Genomic DNA, 12,115 nt, shown 5'->3' with positions numbered 1-12,115 from the left:
TTAAAATACGATATTTGAAGATGGTGATTTCTGACCTCCTGATGTTGAGCCTGTTCTGTGTTAAACTCACAGTTTCCATTCATAAATAATAGATTTGAGTCAGTTATGTTGGTTTTCTCTTCACAGACGAGCGCTGAAGACAACATGAACTACGCTTCCATCATAGACGGCATCAACAGCGTGAGCAGATTTGGTACGTCAGCTCCTTCTTCTTCTTTCTCTTCTCTTGCCTCTTCATTTTCTGTTTTGCTTTTTTTTTAAACTGTCTTGTCTGCCGTCTAGGAAAGAGCGCCGAGGTTTCACCCTTCGCCCTGCGAGGTCTCCTGCCGAACTCCACGGAGAAATACTTCATCTACAACGGCTCTCTGACCACGCCGCCCTGCAGCGAGACCGTCGAGTGGATCGTCTTCAAGAACACAGCGGTCATCTCTGACGAACAGGTGATGATGTGGTGATCAGCATTTTTAGATTGAAGCAGTCGGAAAGCTGATTTATTGTGCAGGTATTACTATTCACTTTAAAAAAAGCATCTGGAGACAGTCCTCAGATTCTGCTCACTATGTGTGTGTGAATGCAGTGAAATTAGTAAGCAGAAGTGGAAAGTGACCTTTGGTTTGATCAATTAATTATTGTCACCTGACCGACAGATTACAACGCGCCCTGTCTCCTTATGAATGTGGTGTCTAGATGCTGATTTAAAGGATTCCCACACTCATTATAAAAAAAAGTGTCCATTCCTTTGTGAATTGTTGTGATTGTTTCTCCTGAATTTCAATAATATTATCAATAGAAGTGTAATAGTTTCTTATGACATTAGCAGAAGTGCTCTGTAATTCAGATGAAGTGATCCAACCCCATTATAACACCTGAGATGTCCTGAAAAACCTCCTAAAATATCCTGCGTGGGCTGTCCATAAATATATTTTTCTAAATAAACTGATGAGCGTCTGAGCTGTGTAAGGCTGAAACCAACGGCGAGCTAAAGGGAAGAAACAATGTCTGTGTGGCCCTTTAAGAGTCAGACGTCAACTCCGTGCCTTTTGTTCAAGATGAAAAGACGAGTGACACAATTACAGAAATGTCCGTAAACAACCTTTTTAGAAACGTGCTCGAGGAGCTGAAAGGAGGAATTATCATACCAGAGCTCAGGAAACACAACAAAATGATGGGTGAGGCAGGCAGACAGCAGGCTGTCAACAGTGTGTGTGTGTGTGTGTGTGTGCGTGTGTGTGTGTGTCTAAGACTGCCCTCAGGCTGCAAGTGATTGATTGACAGCCATACAGAAGCAGTCATTGCATCCAACAAATATTAGCTCACAAAAGATCTTTACGGTATTTAAGAGGGAACACATGGACACACACACACACACACACACACACACACACACACACACACACACACCGCACACATACTTGCACAAACATGTGAAGACACAAAAGGTTTCTCATGTGATGCCTGCTGAGGCTCAATCGTCATCTTCCACTAGGCTCATTCACTCTTAACACGCTGCTGTCATAAGGCAGGAGGCCTCTCTCTCTCTCTCTCTCTCTCTCACTCACACACACACACACACACACACACACACACACACACACACACACACACACAGTTTGTACTATATATGTAAGGGCCCCTAAGCTATACAGAGACCAGGAGTCAGAGATTAATCTTGCAGTTTTCAACTTTTGTGGCCTCTTACCAAAAGTCAGTGTCTCTCCCCGTCATGTTTCAGATTTGATCTGTAGGTAAAAAAACAAAGATTAGATAAAAGTCCAGACATTTAATAAAAATGTGTGTATGGGAACTTTGTTTTCCATCTTTTCTCTCCCATGAATCATCCGACGACCCCTCAGATTGATCTGGTGACCCTTTGTTGGGAACCACTGGACTTAATTAGTTGACTGCTGATAAACTAGCTCAGCTGCAGCAGCGACAACATTAAAACCGCACATTGATTTATCAGTCAATCTAGTAAAACAACATACCAGCCTTTTTTTTTCTCTCGATAGGACAGCTTAGAGATGACAGGAAATGGGATGATTGACAGTCAGACTCGAACCCTGGGCCACTGCAGCGAGGACCAAGCCTCTGCACCTGGGTCACACGCTCTACCAACTGAGCCACCGGGGCGCCCACATATCAGCACTTTCGCTTTCAAAACTATAATTGAGCTCATAATACTTCTGTACTTTTACGTCAGCGGGTTAATGAATGCAGGACTTTTACTTGTTTAAAGTATTTTTACATTGTGTAAAAATAGAGTACTGTCGTCACCGCTGCAGCTTGTACACGGGCTGTTTCAGGACCTCTCCAGAACCTCTGTGACGTGTCTCAGCTTGGTTGACATTCCAGCTCCTGTCGAGCTGCCAGAGCTAATAGTTTAAAGTCACGACTTTAACAACCGCAAATGGCTCTAATGGGCTCTCAGCTAGGCTGTGCTGCAGCGCTGAGTCTGTGTGAGTCAGAGTGTCGTGTATCCAAAGGGAAGTGACTCACCTGGACAGGTACGGAGGCAGCCAGCAGGACGGTTCCAGCATGATTCATGGCTCCTTCACGCCCGTTCACTTCCAGACCGCTCAGAGAAGTGCTGCTGTGTGTTGTGGATGATTTACTCCTTATTGTCGTGCTGAAGACATTCAGAGTTTGTGTGTTTTTTATCAGATTTTATCAAAACATTTGTGTTTTGACAGTTTTCTTCCATGTGATACATTTTCAGAATTGCATGATTCAGAAAAATAAAGATGATTACTCTTCAGCGTATCGTTGTGAAAGTTTATAGAAGAAGATCATCAATTAATACATTCAATTTAGTGAATTTAGAGAAAATATTTGACAAAAGTTTTGATTCATAGTACATTTCTTTAATCAAATCTATCAATCAAAAAATATACACTCAGCTTCTCCACTGTGAGGATTTGCTGCTTTGCTGTTTTTTTATCTTCATAAACTGAATATTCTTTGGAAAAAATCAGACATTTGAAGAACTAATTGTACATTAATTACTCAGACAAACTGTTTACTCTTTGGGTTGAATTGATCGTAACTGCTGACTTTGTTTGGTGATTGTGTTGTTGCGCCTCTTGTGTTGCAGCTGGAGATGTTCTGCGAGGTGATGACGATGCAGCAGGCCGGATACGTGATGCTGATGGACTACCTGCAGAACAACTACAGGGAGCAGCAGGAGCAGTTCATGGGTCAGGTGTTCTCCTCCTACACCGGCACCGAGGAGGTCCTCACACCAGGTACGTGTCCAAAATCACACTTTTTTTTCGGTATTATTATGCTATTATATTTATGTATTCAGCTACGTTTGAAGTACGTTTATTTTTATTCTCTGTTCACTGTATGTCATATCTCGTGGTGTTTTATTTTGAATTTCATTACTAAGACACTTTATGAATCCTGCTTTGAAAAGCTTTTATTCAGACAGTCAGTCTTTTGAGTATCTACTGTAGGCCGACACATTTATATTCCTTATTGATACAACAAATCACCTGTCTGGTTCTAGACCTTAGTGTGACCCCTCGTATGAACAGTCCCATGGTAATGCTAATTAAATAAGGTCTAAATGGATCAGAGACAAGTGGATCAAGTGATGGGAAAAAATGACAGAGCGATAAGAATAGAACTCCGGTGACCCAAATTTAATCTCAGTGACGACGACGGGAGGTCAACCCGGTTAACCATCGATTTTCACGCCGCTCGGTGGTTTTATTCGATAACTAGTTATGAAGTAGCATTGATCTGTGGGTTTTGGGAGGGCTTGTTCTGACATTATTGGCCAGAGGATCATGACTCAGTGATGGACGAGGTCCAGTAAATACAATTCGATACAAATTTTCAAGAGTTATCAGATTTAATGTGGAATATCCCTGATTTCTATATATAAAACATAAAAAAACATGAGAACAGATTAACACCTGATTTTTTTCCCCAAATGATCGACAGGGCTGAAAATATTGTAACCAAACGGGGCAGGTCCAACCAGATGTCACTGATGAGACTCAAATTATGCTGCGAACAGGAGCCTTTTCCCAAACGAAACCAAGTGACCATCTATGTGTTGATTTAAAAATAAAAATATAAATGAAAAATCAGTCATTGATAAGTCAGCTGTCACCACAGTCTGGCACCAAAGCAAGATTTGGTGATGTAATGACCAGTCCTTCTTTTTTATGTTCCTTGTTTCCACCCAGGAAACCTGAGTTGGAGCCCTGTGTGTAATAAAAATAAACTTTTTTAACTTACACAACCAAACTAGCCCAAACCATCCTAAAACCAAGTAGTTTTGCTGGCTAAATCGATCCACGTTAGCAGTCCAAAACTCATATTTTGAAATGTTTTTCGGCAAGCTTTATTTTGAAATTCTAACCAGACGTTGCAGATTTATTTTTGCTAATTAGACCGTGGAGCCCTGCACATGCATAACTGACCCTAGAGGGGTAGGTAGAGACCACAGCTGCCCTGTTTGACATACTTGAGAGGGATCTGTGTGTAGACTACAATATGAACCCCTCTCATGCACTTTTTGAATGTGAGTCTGTATCTGAGGACCAAGTGAAGTTATTTAATCCAGATGATTTGATTTCTGTCAGACCTTCACTCAAAGTGACTCAGGTGTCAGAGATGAACCACAGTGTTATAAACTTTCTAACAGGTGACAGGTGATGTTCTCCTGGCTCACGCTGCCCTCTAGTGGTTGAAGCTGGACAGACACAGATGTCAGCTTCCTCTTCTCGAACCAAGCTCTCTCACTGTCAGTATTTTCCTGGTCGGTGACCACACGTCTCTGATTGCTTGAAAAATCAGTTTGCACACGTGTCCATGTGTTGTTGCATTTGTTCACCACAGATTGTTTTGCCAGCGCAGCAGCTCCGACACATGATGTGACGTTTTCACTTTGATCTGTCAAAGAGGATAAAGGTCCAGTCAGAGGTTAAAGCCAGTGAGAGGAGGAAGTGTGTCAGCGTTTGGGGTAGATGGAGCCTTCTCCTGTTTATTGTCATCGATCCACAACCTCTTTTAATCTGTGTTAATCCACAGAGTGTCTGTCATCTGCATTAGCTCTGCTGCTCTAATCTCAACTCTGACCCAGAATCAGAGAGGACTCTTAAAAACACAGGAAGGAACAATATAAATCTATGAAAACAGGCCTGTTTTCACAAATTGAAACCAGATCTGGAGCCTTTAGTGAAGGAGCTTCTCATCTGTAGGCTTCTACTGATGTTTTTGTGTAAAGCATCTGTAACCAAAGCCTTTTTTTTTTTAAAAAGTTATTCTTCTTCTTCTGTCAGTGTGCAGTTCAGAGCCGGAAAACATCCAGGCGTCGCCACACAACCTCACCAGCCTGCTGGTGACGTGGGAGCGTCCTCGGGCGGTCTACGATGCCAGCATCGAGAAATACTCCGTCACCTACCGACTGGCCAACGTAGAAAGCGCTGCCCCCGTTGTATACCTGACCGACGGAGACCAGGATGTGGTGAGAGAGAGTTAACAAGTTCATAATATCAGGAATGATTCACTTAAAGAAGTCTGTAATGAATTTACCATCCAAAACTGCCAACCAGCCAGCCTGGAGGTCCCGATCCCGCACTAACTCAAACTGAAGGAATCATTTTGATATTTGTTGATAGTGATGTAAATTATATATGCCTTCTCCCTCCACCAGGGGGCGATACTCGACGACCTATTGGCCAACAACAGCTACACGGTCCAGGTGGTGGCGGTCTGCACCAACGGTCTGTACGGACGTGTGAGCGACCTGCTGACGGTCGTCATGCCCATCGACGACCCCGGTAAGAGCGACCGTGCCCGAGACCGAGCGTAGAGTTCGGCAGATGAACTGTACAGATATTTTTCATTCAGCTGCAATTTTATGTGTCCTTATTTTAATTAAGACTCAAATACCTTAAACTATTCCTCTGGCTTCTTAGAGCCTGGCAGTAAAACTTTTAAAAGTGATAAAGACTAACTTCTATGGACGCCCACTGACGACAAGAAAAAATAAAAATTGAAAGTGTAAGTTATGACCTTTTTTAAAAGTAAAAAAAAAATTTGAGATAGCAAACTTGTGACTTTAAGTCAAAATTATCAATCAAGATGTTGACATTTTAATTTTGACTTAAATTGTCATAATTTTGATTAAATATCTCAAAATGATGTTTACTTAATTTGTTTACATATGATTTAAGTCCAGATTTTGATTTAAAGCCTCAAAATTTTGATCTAAAATGGCAAACAGCTGACTCACTCTCACTCACTCTCACACTTTCTCAGTTTCTTTTTAATCAACTGCACTCTTAACTTTTTTTTCTTCTTTTCTTATCGTAGATGGGCTGCCATATTAGAGAGTAATGACAGATAACCAAAGCTTTTAACTTAACACCTAAACTGACAATCTTTATGTCATCAGTGGAAAAATGAAGAGTTGAATTTAAAGAAAAAAGTCTCTGTGCGTCCGTTAGAGCGGTCTGGTTAAGCCTAGCTTAGCACAACGAATGGAAGCGATGGGAAGCTGTTAGCCTAGCGTGTTAGCATACGTTTTTCTGGACGTACTTTTTATCACCAGCCACATTTCTGTTCTTTTAGAAGCACTTCCATCCTCCCACTCATCCTCCCTCTGAACTCTGAATGAGACAACAGACATTTCTTTTTTTGTTTTTCTTCCTCTTTATCTCACTCTTCACCCTCCCTGTTTTTCACGCTGGGGTTAATATTTTGTGTTTTGTGAGGATTTAATCACACACACACACACACACACACACACACACACACACACACACACACACACACATGCATTTCTGTGCTTTGTCTTTTTCTGTTTTAAACTGTTTCAGAAGTCTGTCTGTTTACTTTTCAAACTTGCTCTCTCTATATATTTCTAAGATGAAAGAACATGCTTGGTGTGGGGTCAAGGGGTCATTATTGTGTCCCTCCGTGTCACGTGGGAAGACAAAGTCGCCATCTTTGTTTTGTTTTCATTGTGTGGCGTCTGTCCTTCTGCCTGTCACAGTAAGAGAAATGTTTGCATGTGTGCAGAAGCATTTTGTGTAACATGGATTGGAATGATAATCGTAGTAACTTTGTATTTCAACTGAACTTTATATTAAATAAACTAATATGTCTTGTTACAAAGAAAAACATCCCCTGCATCCTATTTCAGTGTCAGCTTGCATGAATGGGTGACGGTTTACTTGACAGATCTTTTTTTTTAAAATGTTTTATGTTCCCATCTCAGCTGAGCGTACGAATTGTGCAACTGTTGTTCCGTTTTATAATAACAATGTTATGTTATATATGCTTTTTGCACCAATCAAATCAGTTTATCAGATTAGTCCTATTCTAATTATCTGACATAAAGAAAAACGTGCAAATCTTTGCAGTTTTGAAGAAATTGTTATCATAATAGGTATAATCAATTAACTTTCTGTTGAGTTTTTAATCACCTAATAATTTAATCTCCAAATTGAATGTTTTTCCTGTCATCTTTGATTCCATTCAGGATCGTCATGAAATATCACTTCCGTTGTTAATTAAAGTTCGTTTTTTAGCCACTTCCACCCTTTTGCGTCAAACCCTGAGTCATCTCCGTCAAACCCAGTTCATTAAACTTGTAAAACCTCACCTCATGCTTCACAAACCAGTTTGATCTGGTCTCCATGATGTGTGACTTAGCCTCAGACAGGTAAGAGCCGCGCCACCACCTGCCCCCCTGACATGCCCGCTGTGTGCTGTGCGTCTGAGCTCGGTCGACATTTGTGGCATTTGCAATTTGCAAAGTGAGTTTGTTTTATCCCTCTCAGCTGACAGACGGGTGGAGTTCAAACACCAAAACGTTTAGTCAATCAGAGGAAAGCAGCTGAGAGTTGTCGGTTCAAATTAATTTTCTTGGCTCGTCTGGCTTTTTCAAGACGGATGAAACAGAAAAATGATTAATTGCAAATGCTTTTTGTTCAGGGTTTTCTGTGTTTGCTTGTGTCTTTGGGGGAATCCATGCATGAAAGTCCAGATGTGTGTGATGTGTTGCATGCAAGTGTTTGTCACCATCATAAAGCCAACATACCGCTTGAGGTGGTGTGTTCAACCTTTTCCTCTCTTCCATTTTTCATTTCACACACATTTAGATTTCATTATCAGGTTTTTAAGGTTTAATATAACAAAACTGATCAAAGTGTTACTCTTTTCTAAAAACATCCAGAAACACAGCGTCCTAGGGTTTTTGCCTTTTCCTCTCTGTGATGTTCTCATGAAACTGTTTTCAAGTTGTTTTACCCTTTGTCATGTTTCTGCTTTTTAGCATTTGTTTTTGCCTCAGGAAATTAACAGCAACACAAATACAACTCAGAGAAATGTAAAGATCAAAGTAGTGAGGAGTTACTTTGATGTTGAGTTACTAACTAATGATGCAACCTGTGCCTTTTTTTTGTTTCCAGAAAATGCACTGGATCCAGATTCAGATGAATTTAACATTGAGGTAAGAAAACCTTCTACGTTTCTTCAAACACATCATGCCGTTGTTTAATTGTTGACTCCTGCAGCCTGTTCTCACTCACAATACTTCAAATCCAGCAGCCTGGTCAGTGGCTGAAGCGCCGCTTTAGTGCAGCAAGAGTAAGAAAAGTCTCAAGTCAGAAGGAGGCTGTATCAGTTAGGTGGGTCAGTCACAGAGGTGGGAAGTAACGAAGTACAAATCCTTTTTTTTCAGGTATCTGTACTTTTCTGAACTTTCACATTTTCGAAACAGGCTTGTTACTTTAGTTGGAATGCATCTGAGGGGAATTATTGATTATTTTTATTTGGCGTCATCACACGCCGCCTTCCCAACATCACAAGACTGATTTCAGCCCATCAATACATGTCACGCACGGCAGACGTAGTGAGACGAAACTACGAAAAGATGTAAGGAGTGAAATTATATCTGTAATAAAATTGTCAAGATATTTCCCCTTATTACTGACCTCAAGAGTATTATTTGAAGACAGGAAATTATCCTTGTTTGTTCAACAAATTAATAAACTTATTGGCGTTATATTTGATGTCGTGTTCAATACCATACACAGAACATATAGTGTAGTTCAAATAATCCCCGTTATTGATCTCTGTCTATCATCCTTTCTCTCACCAACAGGACAACTATGACCCCAATCTGTCTTGGAATGAACCAGTCCCAACAGAGGATTACGATCAGGCCTGGATTCCTACAACCACACCGAGGACCATGATGTCTGGATTACCTCTGTTACCTCTACCTGGCATCAGAAGCACAACAACAGAATCTGTGCAGAGGAAAACTACCACAGATCCGGTTCTCTCGGCCAGATCCACCCACTCCGGTCAAGCCCATGGCCATTCTGAAGAGACAGCACGCCACAGTACCTCCACACGGCCACCGGAGGTCGCCCTGTCACCAGAAACCAGAGGAAGTGCTGACTTTAGTGGCATTGCTCCCATTTATTTTACAACAACAACAACAACAACAACAACAAGCAAGGGAGCCTTCACTTCCACCACCACCACCACTCCTTTACACTCCACTCCACAGCCAGATGGTGTTCTCAGAGGCATCGGTCCAAAGGAATCCTCTGAAAAAACTAACGGTGGTGTCAGTACGACCACTGCTACATTCACCAGTACAAAGACAAAAGGTGGTAAAAGCATTTCTTCATTCAGCACCACCACAACCACATCGAGATCTCGTGCCAGCGACATGAGTAGCACAACAACATCATCGTCCTTCGTCCGGGCCGAGACAGACCGAGGCCTGGCGCGCCCCATGAATGAAGACACCACTACTGATGGAGGTGTGTCCGCCGGAGGTCTTCCAGGGATCCAGGCTGAAAGTTCGACCTCCACACCTTCATCATCAAGTGCAGCTGCTCCACGTAGGCCCACAAGGCCCAGCATGCCCAATTTTTCATCTACCACGGCCTCTGTTCGGTTTAGTGGTGTTCTCTTGCAGACCACACAGCCGCTGTCCAACGGTGAGCGCCCCTTTGTCCTCCCCTCCTCTTCCTCCTCCTCCTCCTTCGCCTCCTCCCCTCTGTGTGACACTGCGGACCCCGGCGCCGCCCCCTCCACCTGCCTGCATGACCCTCCCTCCTCGTCTTGGCCTGTGTTGTCTGCCTCCGCATCAGACGCCCAGCATGCCGCTACCGCACCGCTGTCTAGCAAAGACCCAGCTTCTTCTTCAACCCTCACGCTCCCTGCCTCCACTCTGCCTCACCCCCCTCACCCCTCACTCCCTCTGTCTGGTTGGGAGACTAGCCCTGTCTCCCCCGGTGTCGGGTTCAATGATAATGATAGCGATGGTGATTTGTTGTCTGGGTCTTCGTCTTCATCGGTCTCCTCGGGTGACCCCTCACTATTTAGCGATACCCCTCCTCTCCAAACGGTGCCGGATCCGTCTGGCACCACAGTCGCCGCCGAGCCGTCCGAATCTTCCTGGGATCCGTCATTTTCAACAGTCTCTCTGTCTCTCAGCCCCACCCTCCAGCCTTCAGTTCTCCTCTCTAGTGACTTCACCCTTTCCGGCACAACTCCGGGCTTATCCCGGTCTTTCTCAGGTGGGTTTGAGGACTCGAGGTATGCCACGGGGAGCAGATTAGAATCTTTTCTCCCCGAGGTCAGCGGTGATGGGTTTCCGTTAGCTAGTGACGTGGACCCCATGTGCGGCTGTTCTCTGGAGCCGTCTGCGTCCTCGTCCTGGTTGCATGCCTCTCCTCATGTACCCCTGCCGTCCTCAGCCTGGGACTCTGCTAGCTTAGAGCTGTATTCTAGCGTTGGCTTCCCTTCAGTCTCTGGTGTTGGTATTGACAGCCCTCTGCGCTCTCTGTCTGTAGTGGGTTCTGATGGTCTGTCTTTAGACCATAGCGCTATTTCTCCCTCATCATCCTCTTCACACTCCCACCTTCTCCAAGTCACCTATAGTGACCTGCCCATTTCTGTTGCAGCCACAGCGTCTGGCGTCAGGGATCCCTGGTTCTCGGCATCAGACGGGAACTCCGCCCTACAAACCTCTGCCCTCCCTTCCTCACCCTCAGCCTCCCCCTTCACCCCCACCCCAGAGAGACAGGCATTAGACACTAGCAGCAGTGCCTCTGGCTCGGCCCTGTTCCCTGACTCCCAGGAAGGCGTAGATCAGGAGTGGGACAGGGTTCAAACCTCGGCCTCTGGAGAGAGTGCGTTCCCTTATTCAACCAAAATCACTAACACCAGCCCCCCGTCTACGACCTCTGAGTCCGGCCAAACCCCCGATGATGTGGACGAACACTCCTCGGCATTCTATTTTGAAAGCGAGAGTGGTAGTGCCGTCACCTCGGAGGTAGGAGACACAGCGACGCCGACCTTTCCTGCGGTAACTTCGGCTTCACCCTTGTCGCTGGGCGGGGAGGAGGAGAGCGGCTCAGGGCAAGGTGAAGGCCTGTACGACAACGAGACGTCCTCTGACTTCAGTATCCCCGAGCGCACAGAAAGAGAGTCGGAGGAAGAGGAACCAGTCGCAGGTAAAAAAGCCGTCCGAGGGGGCAAAAAATCTATATTACACCTGCAAAATGCCAAGGGATCGGGAAGAGTTCTGGACACCATAACGATGACTAATCCACCATCTCTCAACAACAAAACTACATTTCATTTTTTTTCATTTTTATACGGGAACATTCATGCATGCAAGGTAAAACGTCACCCAACAGGATCCAGTAACTTCGATAAACGCGCCATCACTTCATCATCATTTGAAACTTACATTTTTAATATCGGTCACTCACCCACGTTCTCAACCACTTATTCTCTTTAGGGTTGTTGTGAAGGGCTGGAACCAAAGCCAGCATGTGTTATGAGAGTCTGGTAGAGACACCCTGGACAATCTGAGCTGAATTAATACATTATAATCCAAAAGTAAAAAAAAAAGATGCCTCTCCAGTGGTAATAACAAGTAATAGTCACCACCAAAAAATATGTAATGGAGGCAGGATATTTAACAGTTTAATAACCTTTATTGTTTAGAATGACATCAGTGAACTGAAACAATACATTTTAAAACCAAAAACAACAAATACGCCAATACCGATATATATCTGATGGACCAAGATCTATCTGTCGAGTTGTAATTTAATTCATT

At 43.7% G+C, this 12,115-nt stretch overlaps 1 protein-coding gene across 1 annotated transcript in view; it reads left to right on the top strand.

Annotated features, from left to right (window-relative positions):
• The window catches only part of ptprz1a (protein tyrosine phosphatase receptor type Z1a), an 82,174-nt gene that overhangs the window by 43,739 nt on the left and 26,320 nt on the right, over nt 1–12,115 (top strand). The window contains exons 6-12 of the mRNA XM_073471319.1: nt 127–193; nt 283–440; nt 3,092–3,242; nt 5,295–5,479; nt 5,669–5,795; nt 8,433–8,473; nt 9,128–11,501. Coding sequence (XP_073327420.1) covers nt 127–193; nt 283–440; nt 3,092–3,242; nt 5,295–5,479; nt 5,669–5,795; nt 8,433–8,473; nt 9,128–11,501 — 3,103 coding nt within the window. The remainder of the gene's footprint in view (nt 1–126; nt 194–282; nt 441–3,091; nt 3,243–5,294; nt 5,480–5,668; nt 5,796–8,432; nt 8,474–9,127; nt 11,502–12,115) is intronic.

Source organism: Pagrus major, chromosome 8 (genome assembly GCF_040436345.1).
Source record: "Pagrus major chromosome 8, Pma_NU_1.0".
In the NCBI taxonomy this organism is placed as follows: domain Eukaryota; kingdom Metazoa; phylum Chordata; class Actinopteri; order Spariformes; family Sparidae; genus Pagrus; species Pagrus major.
This window is presented reverse-complemented; position numbering and strand designations above follow the sequence as displayed.